General features: G+C 44.7%; 1 protein-coding gene across 1 annotated transcript in view; it reads right to left on the bottom strand.

Annotated features, from left to right (window-relative positions):
• The window catches only part of LOC116678833 (piezo-type mechanosensitive ion channel component 2-like), a gene marked incomplete at its 3' end in the record, with an annotated part of 48888 nt that continues 28851 nt past the window's right edge, over nucleotides 1–20037 (bottom strand). Inside the window, 25 exon segments of the mRNA XM_032508558.1 lie at nucleotides 1–178; nucleotides 3395–3542; nucleotides 4063–4221; nucleotides 4484–4610; nucleotides 4844–4931; nucleotides 5076–5223; nucleotides 5533–5632; nucleotides 8484–8664; nucleotides 8798–8980; nucleotides 9065–9221; nucleotides 9294–9395; nucleotides 9601–9879; nucleotides 10170–10705; nucleotides 10813–10979; nucleotides 11416–11487; nucleotides 11756–11876; nucleotides 13012–13130; nucleotides 13484–13549; nucleotides 13641–13729; nucleotides 16005–16094; nucleotides 16185–16350; nucleotides 16478–16574; nucleotides 16995–17151; nucleotides 19222–19308; nucleotides 19530–19707. Coding sequence (XP_032364449.1) covers nucleotides 1–178; nucleotides 3395–3542; nucleotides 4063–4221; nucleotides 4484–4610; nucleotides 4844–4931; nucleotides 5076–5223; nucleotides 5533–5632; nucleotides 8484–8664; nucleotides 8798–8980; nucleotides 9065–9221; nucleotides 9294–9395; nucleotides 9601–9879; nucleotides 10170–10705; nucleotides 10813–10979; nucleotides 11416–11487; nucleotides 11756–11876; nucleotides 13012–13130; nucleotides 13484–13549; nucleotides 13641–13729; nucleotides 16005–16094; nucleotides 16185–16350; nucleotides 16478–16574; nucleotides 16995–17151; nucleotides 19222–19308; nucleotides 19530–19707 — 3795 coding nt within the window.

The following is a 20037-nucleotide window of genomic DNA, read 5'->3' as shown; positions in this document are numbered from 1 at the left end:
CCAGGGTGATGGTCAGAGAGACGTCGAGCGGTTTGTTCACAACCCCGGCGACAGACTTAATGAGCGACATGAAGAGCAGCGGAAACCAGACGATGCAGATCAGCAGCAGAACGATCAGACCCCCCATCCCGTACTTCACAACACGCTTCTTCTTCCGGCCGCGAGGCTGAGGGTACCTCTGTGTACAAATACACACAAAAAGGCAAAATACAAATACATCCACATACAGTCACATACCTACGTACAGTATACAGATGAGATGATTTAGAGCTGGGCAGCGATTAAAAGTTTTAATTGCGATTAATTGCATAATTTCCCTGATTAATCGCAATTTATCGCAAAAATGAATACATGTACAGACATATACATATATAGACATATACAGATACAGACATAAACAGACATATACTGTACATATACAGACATATACATACACATACAAACATAAACATATACATATACAGACATATACAGTGGGATTCGAAAGTTTGGGCCCCCTAGGTAAAAATGTGTATTTATGTGCATAAAAAAGCCAAGAAAAGATGGAAAAATCTCCAAAAGGCATTAAATGACAGACTAGACATGCGTATAATATGTCACAAAAAGTTAGATTTTATTTCCATAATTTACACTTTCAAAATAACAGAAAAAGTTTGGGCCCCCTGCAGTTAATCCCTTGTATGAACATGGCATCGCAGAACGTGTAGCGGGACTATAGCAACAGCTGCTTTCCTGATTTTGGAGCCTCTCTGATCCGAGGGAACATGCTGGGGAAAAAGAACATAAGGACTCCGGGGAATGACTCCCCAGAGCTAGGTTAGTAACACGCATTTCTGGGACATGGATGCACATAAATGGAAGGATAGAAAGATGGAGGAGAGAGGAGATCAGTGTGTCGAAGGAAGTCCCCAGCTGTCTAAAACTATTACAGCATAACTAGGAGACACAGGGTAAAGAGAGGAGCCCGGTCGGGCTAGAACTCTCCCCAACCGGATCGGGCTGTATGCCAAGTCTCCCTCTAGTTTTATTATATTCTTGATTATATGATAGATAAATCTGACAACTATGACGAGAAGCAGGTGGGCCGGGTTAGGCGGACGCTGCGACTCCTCACTCCCTAACAATATTCAATTCTATGCCCTAACAATAAGCTTTATCAAAAAGGAAAGTCTTAAGCCTACTCTTAAATGTGGAGACGGTGTCTGCCTCCTGGACCCAAACTGGAACCTGGTTCCACAGGAGAGGAGCCTGATAGCTGAAGGCTCTGGCTCCCGTTCTACTTTTAGAGACTCTAGGAACCACCAGTAACCCTGCATTCTGGGAGCGTAGTGCTCTCGCAGGGTTGTAAGGTACTATGAGCTCTTTAAGATAAGATGGAGCCTGACCATGAAGAGCTTTGTAGGTGAGAAGAAGGATTTTAAATTCTATTCTGGATTTTACAGGAAGCCGATGCAGAGAAGCTAAAACAGGAGAGATGTGGTCTCTTTTCCTGGTTCCTGTCAGAACCCGTGCCGCAGCATTCTGGATCAGCTGTAGAGTCTTTATGGACGTCTTCGAGCAGCCTGATAATAAAGAATTGCAGTAATCCAGCCTAGAAGTAACAAATGCATGGACTAGTTTTTCTGCATCATTTTTAGACAGGATATTCCTGATTTTTGCAATATTACGTAGGTGAAACTTGCATCAGGCTTGTCTATATGTTCATGATGTTTGTGGTGAGGACATAGAAGAGGTTTTCTTCTGATGACACTTCCATTAAGACCATGTCTATACGAGTATCTCTTTTTATAGTGGACTGATGTACCAACTGCAGTGTCTCCAGGTCTTTCTGGATGGATCGGGCAGTCTAATGTGGGTCTGGACTTGCTTTTCTCCCAATCCTGCGAGCAGTTCTGATATGGTTCTTGGTCTTCCAGATCTTTAACTTCCACTGTTCCTGATGACGGCCATTTCTTAATTCCATTCCCAACAGAGGAGATTGGCATCTGAAAACCCTTTGCTATCTTCTTCTTCTTCTCCTGCTTTGGGAGCGTCAACTATTTTCAGTTTCAGTTTCCTAGACAACTGCTTAGAGAAATCCATGGTCGAAAACAGCTACTTGACAATTATGGCCTCTTGTCCTTAGATGGGAAATCAATTGACAGAGTGTCTTCATATAAGTACTTGGGGATATGGATAGATGATAAGCTCTCCTTCAATGAACATATTATTGCTTTGGTCAAGAAACTTAAAGTAAAGCTTGGCTTTTATTTTAGAAACAAATCTTGTTTTACTTTTAGTGCTAAGAAGAAACTTGTGGAAGCTACTTTTCTGTCTGTAATTGATTATGGAGATATATTGTACATGCATGCCGCATCATCCATCTTGCGTCATGTTGATTCAGTTTACCATGCATCACTACGATTCATAACTAATACAAAGTCCCTCACCCATCACTGCATTCTTTATGATTTAGTTGGTTGGACATCACTTAAAATTCGTAGACAACAACACTGGTAAATCTTTATTTATAAAGCTATACTTGGCAAACTTCCACTGTACCTCTGTAATCTCCTCTCTGTCTGCTCAGGTACCTTCAGCTACGCTCTTCAAAGTGGTTGCTGTTTAACGTGCCACGAGTTGCAACCGAATTAGGAAGAACTGCTTTCTATTATTCAGCACCTTGGGGGGGGAATAATCTACAGAAAGTACTAAAGTTAGAAACCCTTATGTCCATTAATGAATTTAAAACTATTGTAAGGAAGGTTGTGATGGAGACATGTTCTTGTTTTTCTTGAGAGTCTAACTGTGTCTTTTAACATTTGTACTTTGTACTTTTTACCTTGAAAATGTAACTGGTGTTTATGTATGTGTTGTGATTTGGCTGCTACCTTGGCCAGGTCTCTCTTGTAAAAGAGATTCTGAATCTCAATGGGACTTCCTGGTTAAATAAAGGATTAATAATAAAAAAAAAATGGTGCTGATTGTTGGGGGGGGGTCAGATGAGTCTGGGCCAGGGTGCTGATTGTTGGGGGGGGGGGGGTCAGAGGAGTCTGGGCATTTAAAACCTTAAGATTGACATCACTTGGTCTTTCCAGACGATGATTGAGAACAATCCATGACACTGTCAGGTCTCAGCTTTCCAAAGGGGCGGGGGGGCATGCTTGAAACTCATCAGGGGGCCCAAACTTTTACAGATGCCATTTTTTTGTTTCCTGTTATTTTGAAAGTGTAAATGATGGAAATAAAATCTAACTTTTTGTGACATATTATACAAATGTCTAATCTGACATGTGATGCCTTTTGGAGATTTTTCCATCTTTTCTTGGCTTCTTCGTGAACATTTACATAAAGTTTTACCTGGGGGGACCAAACTTTCAAACCCCACTGTACAGACAGACAGACAGACACAAACCTTCTCAGATTCCCTCCAACACTTCAGGACAAAGCAGTGAGCATACACATCCTCCACACAGATCCAGGAGGACAGAGACAGGGTGGTGTCCGTCCAGACCCAGTCCATCACCGCCCGGAGCTCCGTCAGGAAGGGGACCAGACGGAAACTATCCACAGACAGGTCCAGGGAAAGACAGACAGGTCAAGAGACAGACAGGTCCAGGGACAGATGGACAAGTAGGGAGACAGACAGACAGGTCGAGAGAAAGACACGTCGAGACAGACTTAGGCTAACAGTTCAACTCAATTTTATAACAAAAGTTATCTCAGTACACTATACAGACAGAGTAAGTCTGGGCCTTTGTGCTAAGCTAGGCTAGGCTAACAGTACAGTTCAACTCAATTGTATAACAGAAGTTATCTCAGTACACTATACAGACATAGTAAGTCTAGGCCTTTATGCTAAGCTGGGCTAGGCTAACAGTACAGTTCAATTCACTTTTCTAAAAGATATTGTCTCAGTACAGTATACAGATAGAGCTGGTATAGGCCTTCATGCTAAGCTAAGCTAGGCTAGGCTAACAGTACAGTACAGTTAAATTTTATAACAGAAGATATCTCAGGACACTATACAGACAGAGTAGGTCTGGGCCTTTATGCTAAGCTAGGCTAATAGTCTGGACTCACCCCTGGAACAGGAAGAGGTTCAGGTAGTTGTAGCTCTTGGTCAGGAAGTTTCCCAGAACCCGAGTCGGGTACCCAGACCGGATCTGATAGGCCGATAGACCGAAGTACACACACTTCACAAAGTACCAGAGCTGGGCCACCAGGTTCTGGTTAAACCGTCTGGAGAGAGAGACAGGCAGACAGGAATACATAAAAATAAATGATTAAATCTAAATGTATCTGAGTTTAAATATTATTATATTGAACATTTTGATCAGTCAGACCTCTCTTTCTTAGACAGTTATAATTATGATGTTATGTTATTTTAATTTACCGTACCTCTCTTTCTAACAGTTATGATTATTATATTATAAATAGATAATATTTATATATATATATATATATATATATATATATATATATATATATATATATATTATACCTCTCGGTGACCGTCGGCAGGATGAAGAACATCCAGAAGTGAATTCCAAAAACCAAAATCACCTGGAAGACCAACTTGCCCAAAACTGTCTTCCTCAAATACAGAGCCCTGTCTATCACCATGGTGCCTGCAGACAGACGGAGGGACCGACAGGGGGACAGTGAGACATCTGAGCAAACAGACAGACAAAAGGGAAACAGACAGACAGACAGACAGGTGAAGAGACATTTGGAAAGACAGGTAGACAGACAGAAAGACTCACAAACAACCGACAGACTGACAGACAGACACACAAACAACAGACAGACAGAAAGACAGACAGACAAACAGGTGAAGAGACATCGGGACAGACAGACGTACCAAACTGGATCAGAACCATCACCAGGAAAGCTTCAGGAACTTGGTCTTCTGAGAGGGAGGAAGTGATGTCAGCAGCTGCAGAGTGTTTCTGGGAAAATAACAGAAAGAAACAGAGTGACACAGAGTGAAACTAAATGAAAGAGTGAAACTGAGTGAAACTGAGTCCATTAAAGGAAATAAAGTCAGTTCGCTGTGAAACGTCATGTGATGCAGTCAGGAAATAAAACTTTACTCCGAAAGCCCAGAAGCCGAAGACGATGATGATGAAGTCGATGGTGTCGGCGAGGAACATGAGGACGTAAACATCAGTGACGGCGCTGTATTCTGGTTGGACGAGAGCTCTGAAGAACTGAAGGACCGGATGGTAAAGAGACATGCACCTAGCAGAGAGAGAGTTTAATCAAACTTTAGATCTTGAATATTTTCATAAAATGATACAAGATCATTTCCATCTGCCGTCCCAGACAAAAACACTGAAATCATTACTGGAATAATACAAAATCAAGTTCAAAAAAATAATACGGCCCTCTGGACTACTTATACATTATCAATATTTAGGTACTTTGAGATTGGTTTCTCTTGCCTTGTTTAGCAGACAATAACCTCATTGTCCTCCAGTTCCTAGGTGAAACAAGAGTCACCCAACCAGGTGTGTCCCTGGACAGTGGCCAGCGTTAGAGTTAGCATACCTGCTAATAGAGTGCTTCTTGGCTCTGATGGAAAGCTCTCGCAGTTTCTCCAGCAGCAGATCCAACCTGCCGGGGGGCTGAGACCTGGAACACATGCTGCCTGACAACAACATGAAGATGACAAGGAAGACATCAACAGGACTTCCACATTAATGCATTCATTAGTCAATGTTGTCCCTCTTCTCCAGGTCCAGGACACAGTGTCCCCTGTCCTACCACTCGATGCAGATACTCCCTAACAACAGACAATCCACAAGTAGAGAGACAGCAAAGCTCCAAAACAACAACAGGCTTATGTCTTTTCTTAAAGGGGTGATAGAATGCAAAACCGATTTTACCCTGTCATATGTGAATAACAACAGTTCGGTGGGTAAATAGGACATACATAGAAGCTCAAAATCCCATCGACATGCCTTTCCTCTGAAAATCCCACATTTTGAAACTGCCGCTGAAAACGGGCGAATCCCAACAAAGCTAAAAGATGACACCAGGATCTCAGAACCATTAGCTTTGCCACGCCCATGGACAAATAAGGAGAACGGTCCAGCCCCAACATCTACACACAGGCCACTGACCTGAGACCAGCTCCTAATGCAGCTAGCGTTAGGTCAATTAGATGTCCGACTGAGAACGCTGCTTGTGTACTTTGACGGGATTTACTAAGAAGAAAGTTTGGAATATTTCCCAGGATAATGACAATGAACCAGGGTCGTAAATGCAGAGTTCCAGGCTGTACAGGGAACAGAGACACTTCACATAGTCTTCCCAAGGAAGCAACCACTCAACGGGCATAGTTGCTGTTTATAAGGAGATCCCTGTGAACTGTTCCCCCAAAGACAGTTTTCAAAACTTCGGACAATTTAAAGCAGGATTTGCTAAGCTGCTGTTGCTGTTCCGACTGTATGTTCATCCCAACATCAAGCTGTAAGTATGATTTTGTCGCTAACAGTAACATTAGCAATGCTAACGTATCCTGTAGCTAGCATAGGCTGAATGTGTGTTGATCAACTGTAATGGCAAAGGGGCTAACGTTTCATTTTCCTAACTGTTCCATTCGAATAAATACCCCGTGTTGTCATGTAGCTCCATCTATAGTTCACCATGCATGTTGGTCCACTTTGTCAGGTTCATTTTTATTGTATTTCAGCAAGAAAGCTAACTGCAGCTGAGTAGAATCCTGATAGTTTGTTTGCTAGCTAGCGCTAAGCTGTAACATTACTCAGCTAGCTAGCTAGCTATAGCATCCCGTTTGCTTCGACAACAGAACTGGAAACGTTATCATTTCATATGATATCGAGTCAATCTCGTGAAAACGGTGTGTATATAGACGGCAATGTATTGATTTGCATTTTTTTTTTTTTGTTATCACAAGAACGACAAGACACAAAAGATGCAGTTTGCCAAACAGATGCTCCGAGTGTGGCATCTCGGGGAAAATAATTTGGACAATAGGTAGGAATGTGTTTGTATCAAAAGGTATGACAGAATGCTAGACTGTGTGTTGAAGATGTCTTTTGCAGGTATGTACACTCCCTGTGAACTTCATCATTCAACAAAACAAGTCTTTAGAAAAGGCAAATGTGAATGGGGGACAAACTGTCTGCAGAAACTGGTTTTGTTCAGTGAAGGAGTGAGACATGAGCAATAGTCTAGAGACATCAGGCCTAATGGCCGGCCGTCTAACTGTAAACCACTTCAGATTTAAACTGGTCTAACTGTAAGGCCCTGGTCCCAACACTGGTTAGAGTCCAGCTTTGGCACAGCCTAGAGGTTTAGCAATTGCTTTTGCTGTGAGTTAACTGGAGTATGTTGCTTGGTGTGTGTAAAAGGTAATACAGTTATGTTACAAAAGTTATGTTTTTTGTTTTAGGTTGTATCTTGCAGCCACAACGGAAGACAGCCAAGGGGAAACTGATGTTCAGGCGTCTGTTCCCAAAGGCCAAAAAGGGGGGGGGGGGTTACACCGTCAAAGAAGTGAAGACAGAGCCAACAATTTGTAAGTTTAAATATTACAAATTTATATTTTATTACAAACAAAAAATAAAAATGTGCATCATATAGGCACTAAACATAACTTTTCACACACTGCAAACAACAAATCTGAATGTGCAATGGTATAGGTGCTAAAAATGACTTTTCACACACAACAGGCTATGTCTTAGACCGGATGTCTTAGACCTGATGTCTTAGACCGGATGTCTTAGACCTGATGTCTTAGACCGGATGTCTTAGACCTGATGTCTTAGACCGGATGTCTTAGACCTGATGTCTTAGACCTGATGTCTTAGACCGGATGTCTTAGACCGGATGCGACTGGTGTTCAAGGAGATCATCCATCCCCCTTCCTTATCTGGAAGCAGTCCGGCAGATTCCTGTGCCCCAGGACCTGTGTGCTGCATAGTTACATGTGTTGCATTGTGTTGCATTGCGCTGTGTTGTGTTGCATTGTGTTGCATTGCGCTGTGTTGTGTTGCATTGTGTTGCGTGGTGCTGCATGTTTTGCATTGCTTTATATTGCGTTGTGTTGCGTTGCATTGTGTTCCAATGCGTTGTGTTGCATTGTGTGGCACAGTGTTGCTTTGCCTTGCGTTGTGTAGCGTTGTGTTGTATTGTGTTGCGTTGCCTTGCGTTGTTTTGCATTGTGTTGCGTTGCCTTGCGTTTCCTTGCGTTGCGTTGCTTTGCGTTGCGTTGCTTTGCGTTGCGTTGTGTTGCATTGTGTTCCAATGCGTTGTGTTGCATTGTGTGGCACAGTGTTGCTTTGCCTTGCGTTGTGTAGCGTTGTGTTGTATTGTGTTGCGTTGCCTTGCGTTGTTTTGCATTGTGTTGCGTTGCCTTGCGTTTCCTTGCGTTGCGTTGCGTTGCGTTGCTTTGCGTTGCGTTGTGTTGCATTGTGTTGGGTTGCGTTGTGCTGCATTGTGTGGCATTGTGTTGCGTTGCCTTGCGTTCCTACCTGCAGGAGAGCGCGGCTGGGTGGAGCTGGAGCGCGTCCGTCTCCGGCCGCGCCGGCGCAGCGAGCTAGCAGAGTCAGCCACATCAATGGAGGTAGCACTGCGGGTGGAGTCAAGCTGGTTGTCAGGGTGATGGAGAGTGTCGGTCTCCATGGCAACATTCTGGTCCCACAGTCCGTGGCACTATGGAGAAGAACATTCACTAAGTTAGTGTTTTTATTTTGAGTATGACTCAGTGGTAATATAATTTAATAGTTTTAACCTTTAGCATGGCCCGGTGGTAATATAATTGAATATATAATTTTGTGTTATTAACCTTTAATATAGCCCGGTGGTAGAACAACGCCAGCAGCTGCAGCAGGTCGTAAAGGACGTAGCCTTCCTTCTTTTCCACGCCCAGGATGTTCGGGGGATGGAACGGTTTGGACCGGTCCACCTCCAGCTTTTGGTTGAATGGAAAAAAGCCAAACTGGAAGAAATACTTGATGACGATAGTAACCTGAGAACACAACCAGGTAGAATGATTGGTACACATTGGACGTCGATAGATTAACTGCTAAAGGGATGCAGCTGCAGAGTCTACCTCGGTGTAGATGATGGCCGTCATCCAGAAGGTCTTACTGGGTCGGGGGACCGACAGCGTGGCCCACAGAAACACCAGAACAGGAAGTACCAACGTCAGACAGCTGGCAGACACCATGTGGTTCAACACGATGACCAGGTAACACACCGTCTCCGACCTAGCAACAGGACTGGTTGAGTATCTTAGCAACACCACAGGTGCTGAGAGGTGTCTGTGGTGCAGAGTTTACCTGGCTGCCAGGATGTTGTAGAGGGCGTAGCACAGCTGGAGCAGCTGGTGTTGGTTGGCATAGAAACAGTCTGACACCTCAAGCTCCACATTGTGGAAAGTCCTGTTAGAGAGTAAATAACTAGCTAGATAAAGTCAGTAATTAATTAAGTACGTTTATTTCCACAGATTTATTTTCACAATACATACTGCTTTACTTAAAATATGAAATGAAGGGTAGGCAAAGGTTACAGGGAAGGATCTCTAGGACTCAGCACTGACCTGCGATTCTCATTTCATCAGCGCTGATGTGGTTTGGTCTGACTCACCTGTTCCTTAGAAGCTCACTGGCTGTCAGCTCCTGAGTGCGAAACGTCAGCAGACAGGAAGTGGAGGCCGAGTCAGACAGGAAGTCACTCCTTTCCCCTGGTGTCTGAACCGGCACTCGCCTCCTGAATCCCACCCCAGCATTCTCCTCCTGTAGGTCCAGGCCCAGAGCCAGGCTGTAAGAGGGGGGGAGGAGAAGGGAAGACGGGGACGTGGGGGAGGAGGCGCTGGTCTGAGTCGGCTGTGTGTCACCAGGAAGTCGCTGGTTTGAGTCTCCACCACTGTTCAAACAGAGAGATGTAATTGCCATGATGTGTTGGAACAGATGACCGCTGTTATGATTGTGTTCCTGCAGGACGACCGACCTGAGAGAAGGATCCTCTTCCTCTGAAGAAGACCAGATCTCAACTCTCTGCATCCTGGACAGTCTGGGTCGCCATTGTTGGTTTCTTGTAGTCCCAAAGCATTCTGGGCAATCTCCACCTACTGGGTCCCTCTCTGCTGCTGCTATCTCTGGTTTAAGTTCCAAGGATGAAGCCTTTGCTGCCCCTGGGGTTTCCTCTTTTTCTACTGCTGCCCCCGGGGTTTCCTCTGCTGCCCCCAAGGTTTCCTCTGCTGCCCCAAAGTTTCCTGTGTTTCTTCTGTTGCCCCCAGGGTTTCCTCTCCTGCCCCCGGGGTTTCCTTTGCTGCCCCCGGGGTTTCCTCTGCTGCCCCCGGGGTTTCCTCGGCTGCCCCCAAAGTTTCCTGTGGTTCCTCTGTTGCCCCCAGGGTTTCCTCTGCTGCCCCCGGGGTTTCCTCTGCTGCCCCCGGGGTTTCCTCTGCTGCTCCCGGGGTTTCCTCTGTTGCCCCCGGGGTTTCCTCTGCTGCCCCCGGGGTTTCCTCTGCTGCCCCCGGGGTTTCCTCTGCTGCCCCCGGGGTTTCCTCTGCTGCTCCCGGGGTTTCCTCTGTTGCCCCCGGGGTTTCCTCTGTTGCCCCCGGGGTTTCCTCTGCTCCCCCCAGGGTTTCCTTTGCCTCATGGGTACTGTAGTTCAGGCCTGACTCACTGGAGCTTTTCATCATCTGTTCTTGGTAGTAAAGGTGGATCGCCTCTCTGGTGGGAACATTACCCTAACAGACAATTACATAAAACAAGTCAACACACAGAGCCATGCTACGCAGGCCTCCTGCATCATCTTGTAGTTTTAACACTTCCTGCTGTAGTCCTGAACATGTACCTGCTTAGCCTGCTGCGTTAGCATGCAGCGCTCGATGCGGAGGACCGTGGAAATGTCGATGTGTTCCTGACACAGACCGTTGAGCCAGGCAGTCAGAGAGTCTAGCAGAGCTGACAGCAGAACCCAACAGAACCGCATCGTGTTGGAAAACCGACGCAACACCGTGTCTGAAACACACAACATCAGCTGATGACACTGGCCACGTTTTCAAAGAGACTCCAGGGAGTCAGGATTCATTTTACTAATGACTTTAGTTTTGAGACTTTTAAAACTTTGCAATAAAAGTTTAGGTTTAATTGGGTTATTAATACAAATAACTAAAAGTCCAGCTATTGAACAGAGACTACAGATGTTTATTAAATAGATTAATGGGAAAAATAATAAATTTATTTTATGGATATGAATGAAACCAAGTCATGATGATGTGAGTGTTTTTACAAAGCATTTCATCAATATGTTACTCTGTTAATATCATCAAGGGTGAAAAAAGAAAGAAAACACCAGGAATACAAAGGATTGTATACTTTAGAGTGTGAAGGAACAGACGCAGAACGTGATGTAACTCTTCTTTCACACAGACTAAATATTATGATAACCTCCTACCAGGACCCTCCTCCTCTTCTTCTTCTTCTTCTTCATCCTCCTCTGTCTCCTCCTCCTCTTCTATAACTCCAGCTGCCGGAAAGGTGGAAGCTGATTAAAGGTTACAACGATATGCAGATGACACCTAACTTTACATTTAGCATCTCTCGATAGCAACAAAAGAACTTTGGACCAACTGAACGGCTTCATTTTTACATGTGTATGTTGGATTGTGATCATTTCTGTGAAGTCATCTAGAGCCCCAAACAACTGATCAATGTTTTAATGTGTTATCTAACCACTAACCCCACCAACCCCACCCGAGACAACTCCTGTCTTCTAGACCTCCGTCCCTCCTCACCTTCTCTCTTCTCCTCCTTCCTACTCCTTCGTTTAGACGAGCTTTTCTTCCACAGTTTCTTTTGGTTTTTGCGAGCTCTCATTGCTGTTTTGGAGTCTGTTATCCAGGCGTGATAGACAAACTGACAAATACAGACAGAAATACGGTTTACAGACAGACGGACTACAGACAGAAAGACGGTTTACCAACAGACAGACGGTTTACAGACAGACAGTTTACAGACAGACAGACGGTTTACAGACAGACAGTTTACGGACAGATGGTTTACAGACAGACAGTTTACAGTCAAACAGACGGTTTACAGACAGACAGTTTACAGACAGACAGACAGTTTACAGACAGACAGACAGTTTACAGACAGACAGTTTACAGACAGACAGTTTACAGACAGACAGACAGTTTACAGACAGACAGTTTACAGACAGACAGACGGTTTACAGACAGACAGTTTACAGACAGACAGACGGTTTACAGACAGACAGTTTACGGACAGATGGTTTACAGACAGACAGTTTACAGACAGACAGATGGTTTACAGACAGACAGTTTACAGACAGACAGATGGTTTACAGACAGACAGACAGTTTACAGTCAAACAGACGGTTTACAGACAGACAGTTTACAGTCAAACAGACGGTTTACAGACAGACAGTTTACAGTCAAACAGACGGTTTACAGACAGACAGTTTACAGTCAAACAGACGGTTTACAGACAGACAGTTTACAGACAGACAGACAGTTTACAGACAGACAGTTTACGGACAGATGGTTTACAGACAGACAGTTTACAGACAGACAGTTTACAGACAGACAGACAGTTTACAGACAGACAGACGGTTTACAGACAGACAGTTTACAGACAGACAGACGGTTTACAGACAGACAGTTTACGGACAGATGGTTTACAGACAGACAGTTTACAGACAGACAGATGGTTTACAGACAGACAGTTTACAGTCAAACAGACGGTTTACAGACAGACAGTTTACAGACAGACAGTTTACAGACAGACAGTTTACAGTCAAACAGACGGTTTACAGACAGACAGTTTACAGACAGACAGTTTACAGACAGACAGATGGTTTACAGACAGACAGTTTACAGACAGACAGTTTACAGACAGACAGATGGTTTACAGACAGACAGTTTACAGACAGGTGGTTTACAGACAGACAGTTTACAGACAGACAGATGGTTTACAGACAGACAGTTTACAGACAGGTGGTTTGACAGTTACATGTTTACGAGACTTTCACCTGGAAGGCTGATTTGTCAGGTAGCTCCTCCTCCTTCTTCTCCTCTTCTTCTTCCTCCTTCTTCTCCTCCTCTTCCTCACTGTCTGTCTCAAACAGGTAGTAGTCACCGCTCCTCACCACTGCAGACAGACAGACAGACAGACAGGTCAGACAGAAAGACAGACAGACAGTTCAGACAGACAGACAGACAGGTCAGACAGAAAGACAGACAGGTCAGACAGACAGGCAGACAGTTCAGACAGACAGACAGACAGGTCAGACAGGCAGACAGACAGGTCAGACAGGCAGGCAGACAGACAGACAGACAGACAGACAGAAAGACAGACAGACAGTTCAGACAGACAGACAGACAGGTCAGACAGACAGACAGACAGGTCAGACAGAAAGACAGACAGACAGGCCGACAGACAGGTCAGAAAGACAGACAGACAGACAGGTCAGACAGAAAGACAGACAGACAGACAGGACTCACTGGAGGTGTGGTTAACCCAGGGTCTCCACCACTTTTTCCGTTGCTGACCCTTCTTGGTTTCCGGACCTAAAAACAGAAAAAAAACATTTATTATTGCTGTGATTGACAGCTACATATTCCACACTGTTACCATGACAACAGATATTTGTTTACAGACCATCAGTGTGGAAGCTGTCTTGGGTCAAACTCAACATTTTAGCTTTTCCTCTGCGGAACTTCTGCTGTCTGAATTTAATTCTCTCCATCCTGAAAGAAACACAAACAGGAAGTAAATGTAAATGTGTGTATTTATATATCTTTTCCAGTCTTAACGACTACTCAAAGCGCTTTTACATCTACAGGAAACATTCACCATTCACACACATTCATACACTGGCAACTCGGGGGCAACTTGGGGTTCAGTGTCTGGCCCAGGGACACTTCGACATGGGACTGCAGGGCCCAGTATTGAACCCCCAACCTTCTGATTGGCAAACAACCGCTCTATCACTGAGCCCCAGAGACAGGAAGCGGTTCAAAGGTCATGCACACAGTAGCTCTGTTTCCATCCACACATTTTTATCTGAATTAAGTGATATTGATGAAAAATGCTTCATGGAAACAGTAAAACTGATGAATTTGATGAATCTTGACTCAAAGGAAATGAGTTGGTCTCATCCGATTTGATCTTGACAATATTCTTCTGATGTGATAAATGCTGAAGAAACCGGATCTGCTGAATAAATAATGAGTTGATTAAGTTTTAGGTCATTTTATGGTTGCAACCCACCACAAAACTAAGAAGTTTAATTTAAATTTACCCCAGTATTTCCGCTCTGTCTGCACCATGGTGGGCGTCAAAGACAGATGGAGGTGGACGGACGAGGAGACAAAAGACTAAAAAACAACGGCTATTTCAGATAGCAAAACTCTAAGAAATGCCATAATTTATCAGGAACTCGCGAATGAAAGGTTAGGACAAGTCGTGGGACGTCCTGCAGAGTCAATGGAAGACGCTCAGACAGCAAGACATGTCTCAAAATAGAGTCTTGCAGCGGTGCCAGAAGGACAATAAAAAAAGTTGCATCTGCATCGTCATAGCGACGTGTTGATAGCTCAATATGTTGCTATCAGCTGGAACATGAGCTCTATGTAGCCTGTCCCATAGTGATCATGTGATGATGTCCCATAGTGATCATGTGATGTTGTCCCATAGTGACCATGTGATGTTGTCCCATGGTGATCATGTGATGTTGTCCCATAGTGATCATGTGATGTTGTCCCATAGTGATCATGTGATGTTGTCCCATAGTGATCATGTGATGTTGTCCCATAGTGATCATGTGATGTTGTCCCACATTGATCATGTGACTGTAGACGTCTGTTGTGTGATTCAGTGTAAATGAATGGAAGCACCTTAAAATGTCTCCAACCAATCAGATGTCCCAGTCTGACCCTAAAACAGCGTATGATGTCATCACCACAGGTTCTTATTGGCTGTAAAGCCATTGGAAGGTGATGTCATCACCACAGGTTCTTATTGGCTGTAAAGCCGTTGGATGGTGATGTCATCACCACAGGTTCTTATTGGCTGTAAAGCCGTTGCATGGTGATGTCATCACCACAGGTTCTTACTGGCTGTAAATCCGTTGCATGGTGATGTCATTACCACAGGTTCTTATTGGCTGTAAAGCCGTTGCATGGTGATGTCATCACCACAGGTTCTTATTGGCTGTAAAGCCGTTGGATGGTGATGTCATCACCACAGGTTCTTATTGGCTGTAAAGCCGTTGGATGGAAACACACTTTTACCAGACAGGAAGTGGATCACAGGTCAGATGTGTTTCACGACCACCACAGGTGTGTCCATCAACACCTGGTCCAGGTTGGACATTTGTTTAACTGTGAAGCAGCAACTCGGCACCTGATCAGGGTGTCTGGGAAACCTATTGTGGTGTCTCTCTCGATGCAGTTTTGATATTATCTTGGACCTGTCTAAATCCTGACTCAGATAGATAAATTCAGTATGTCTCAGTTGTCAGGGATTGCCAGAGGTAGGACTGGTTTTAGTGAAAACAACAAGAAGTGGTGGTCATCTTATATTGTAGGAACAAATATTGAATGGAGACTCCTACAGAGGGTCTTTAGCTCCAATGTTGCTAAGCTAGCATGTTTCTTCTTGTGTGCTTACAGTGAGTCAAGGTGAATAGTTAGTCCAGTCAAACCTGCAGAATGATGACTTCATTCTGACTGCTCCTCATCTCTCTATCTAAACGTAATCATGACATTCACAACTCTCCACACTCGACTGATTTGGACTGCAGCTAAGTTTTCACCCATCATGCACTGCAGCCCTGAACTTCTCTAACATTACACATCTGAATCAGTTGGATCGGACATGAGAACGTCTGTTCAGAAGATAAGATGCTGAGTCATGTCAGTCCTCCTGCATGGTCTACCCAGGCCCAGCCCCCCCCAACCAACCAAGCCAACATGGACAATCTCCTGTAGGCGGAACATGTGAGGAAGAAGACATCTTTACTGTCTCTTCAGCAGGTCCATGGACGTCTTCTCCATCTCCAGTCTTGCTCTGACAGCTTTCAATGTGGACGCCTCGAAGAGCTCCGCGCCCCTGCATCACACACACACACACACACACACACACACCTTAGCGCCATGTGACTCTGAGTGTGTTTTAATGTGTTTATGAGTGAATGTTTACCTGGAAGCCAGTAGTTGTGTATTTTGAAGATCCAGGACCACATACAGGAAGTACTGACTCCTGAAGACTCTCCTCTGCAGCAACAGGAAACAGAAACAGACGCCGTCCCAGATGATGCCGGCCTCGTCGCTCGGCAACTCACACTGTTTACTGCTTTGTTGCTCCGCTGAAGGAAGTGACATGCAACAACAGACAGACACGTTTCCATATAAAGTTAATATCTAAAACTAACCCTAACCCCCTAACCCTAGAAAGACAGACAGGTTGAAGATAAAGGAACCTTGTGGACTTACGTCTGGTGTATCCTTTGATGGTGCAGGCCAGACTGAAGAGCTGAATCAGCCAACAGTGATTCATCACCAACGACTTAATGAAACCACACGCCAGGATCTACACACAAAGACAGACAGGTAGACACAGAAAGACAGACAGGTAAAGACAGAGAGACAGACAGGTAAAGACAGAGAGACAGACAGGGGGAGACAGAGAGACAGACAGGTGGAGACAGACAGGTGGAGACAGAGAGACAGACAGGTAAAGACAGAGAGACAGACAGGGGGAGACAGAGAGACAGACAGGCGGAGACAGACAGGTGGAGACAGAGAGACAGACAGGTAAAGACAGAGAGACAGACAGGGGGAGACAGAGAGACAGACAGGCGGAGACAGACAGGTGGAGACAGAGAGACAGACAGGTAAAGACAGAGAGACAGATAGGGGGAGACAGAGAGACAGACAGGCGGAGACAGACAGTTTTTGACCATGTGACTCTGTGTACTTGAGTAAAGAGCAGCGTGACGAAGCATCTCACCGACAGGATGTTCTTCATGGTGATGACGAACACGTTGTAGCCAATCAGACAGTCCCAATACAGCAGGATGGATCTGACTGGTTTCAGCAGCAGGTCCCCGCCCACCAACAGGAAGTAGAAGCATGCCACCAGGTAACCCATACAGAAGACACTGATCCTGGAACAGGAAGTAGAAACACCAGGGCCAAAACATCCGCGTGTTTTATTAACCCTCCGGGACCTGAGGTCATTTTCCAGCTCATTGTCTGGTTTTATTCTCTATAATAACTTGTAAAACATCAACCGTGGTGTCTACAGTCGAGATATCAACATGGTTGTTTTCAGGACAAACTGGGCTATGAGAATAATTGGGTTGCTGAGAGGTCACATGAATGTTAAAGATGGTTATAGGACCTTAGAGACACATAAACATGAATCTTCCAGATGTGTTTTGATATCACACACAGAGCAGGACAAGCAGAGCCGATCTCTCGAAAATACTTCTCATATGTCCTGGGAGTCCCACTGGGAAGACATAATCATAGGACTTATACAGGGGACAAAATACATTCTCCCAAAAAAAAGTCAGCTTCTGTCCTCATGACATTTACTTATAATAATAATTTTACTTATAATAATGTCATATTTATTGATATTACACCCACAGCAATGCTACACAAGCATGTGTGTCTAAAACAGTTCTGCTATATGCAAAAATAAACATAATAAACATTATAACTCATATAAAGCACAAACTATTTACATTTATTCAAAAAAGGCCCAAGTATATAATATAAATATATTAATACATATACATATTAAACCAGTGAGGCCATTCTCCTCTGTGAAACGGTAGTTATCTATCTTGTCCGCTGTATAATATCTTTGATGATATTAGACCAGTCTGACTTGGAGGATTACCATCTTTCCCTCTCTATACTCTTTGTTCTCGCTGTCGCCCATGTATGGGCATAATGCCTTCACTTAAATATCCCTAAATATCAGATGGAAACTTATTATCAAGTGGATAAATCTTGGATGTAACAGTTTGGATTTATTTCTGAACGACCCCAAAAAAGGCCCAAGTTCCAGGATGGATAGAAAACCACCTGTAGAGGCTAGAAAGACCCCGAAGAGACCTCTGGGACCGCTAGCTCGTTAGAAGAGACCTCTGGGACCGCTAGCTCGTTAGAAGAGACCTCCGGGACCGCTAGCTCGTTAGAAGAGACCTCTGGGACCGCTAGCTCGTTAGAAGAGACCTCTGGGACCGCTAGCTCGTTAGAAGAGACCTCCGGGACCGCTAGCTCGTTAGAAGAGACCTCTGGGACCGCTAGCTCGTTAGAAGAGACCTCCGGGACCGCTAGCTCGTTAGAAGAGACCTCCGGGACCGCTAGCTCGTTAGAAGAGACCTCTGGGACCGCTAGCTCGTTAGAAGAGACCTCCGGGACCGCTAGCTCGTTAGAAGAGACCTCCGGGACCGCTAGCTCGTTAGAAGAGACCTCCGGGACCGCTAGCTCGTTAGAAGAGACCTCCGGGACCGCTAGCTCGTTAGAAGAGACCTCCGGGACCGCTAGCTCGTTAGAAGAGACCTCCGGGACCGCTAGCTCGTTAGAAGAGACCTCTGGGACCGCTAGCTCGTTAGAAGAGACCTCTGGGACCGCTAGCTCGTTAGAAGAGACCTCTGGGACCGCTAGCTCGTTAGAAGAGAGCTCTGGGACCGCTAGCCTGTTATCTATCTAGTTTATATCTATATGTACTATATCTGTATATCTGTACTATATCTCTACATCTGTACTACATCTGTATATCTGTACAGTATCTGTAGTATATCTGTACAATATCTGTATTATGTCTGTACTGTATCTAAATATCTGTACTATATCTGTATATCTGAATATTTGTACTATATCTGTATATCTGTACAATATCTGTAGTATATCTGTACAATATCTGTACTATATCTGTATATCTGTACAATATCTGTGGTATATCTGTACAATATCTGTACTATATCTGTATATCTGAATAGCTGTAGTATATCTGTATATCTGTACAATTTCTGTAGTACATCTGAACTGTATCTAAATATCTGTACTATATCTGTATAGCTGTACTATAGCTGTACTATATGTGTACTATATGTGTACTATATGTGTATCAGCTGCCCACCAAGAGTCTGGTTCTAGATTAATTGAATTAAATTAAATATTCAGGTGTTCAATTGGAAGCTGTGGCTCCGCCCACTCACCTGGTTGTCCCGGTGATGAAGATGATGGTGAGGACGAACCAGAACATGTAGCTGAAGATTATCAACTTCATCATGTCCAAGTAAGACCTGCACACACAGACAGACAGACAGGCAGTCAGACAGACAGACAGGCAGTCAGACAGACAGACAGACAGGCAGTCAGACAGACAGACAGGCAGTCAGACAGACAGACAGACAGGCAGTCAGACAGACAGACAGGCAGACAGACAGACAGGCAGTCAGACAGACAGACAGGCAGTCAGACAGACAGACAGGCAGTCAGACAGACAGGTAAACAGACAGTTTACCTGCAGAGCATGAAGTCTGGGCCTGTGTTGACACAGAGCCGTCTGATTGGATCAGAGACACGTCCGTTGTCTTCGTCCAGCTCCCAGTTGTCTCCAGCGAGGATCTGAACCGCCGGCTGGACCTCTTCCTCAAAGACCTGCCGCTGTAGCGCGGCGCCGAGGACCAGCAGGAAGTCGTCTGAAAGGCCAGGAGCCACGAGATGTATAGTTATAGTTATAGTTCTGGGCTATAGATGTAGTTGTATGTACATGTATCAGCCTCTGTCCCTGTATATATCTGTATCTGTAAATCTTTATATATATATCCTCTTCCACACATGTCCCCATCCGACTGGTGAGACAGGTTTTAAGTCCGGTGTAACCTGGACCTCTGCAGGTGAGACAGGTTTCAGGTCAGGTGTTACCTGGACCTCTGCAGGTGAGACAGGTTTCAGGCCCGGTGTTACCTGGACCTCTGCAGGGGAGACAGGTTTTAGGTCCGGTGTTACCTGGACCTCCTGTGTAGGTG

This window comes from Etheostoma spectabile, unplaced genomic scaffold (genome assembly GCF_008692095.1).
Source record: "Etheostoma spectabile isolate EspeVRDwgs_2016 unplaced genomic scaffold, UIUC_Espe_1.0 scaffold00008276, whole genome shotgun sequence".
NCBI lineage: Eukaryota > Metazoa > Chordata > Actinopteri > Perciformes > Percidae > Etheostoma > Etheostoma spectabile.
Note: the sequence above shows the minus strand (reverse complement) of the source record. Positions and strands in the feature narration are given on the sequence as shown.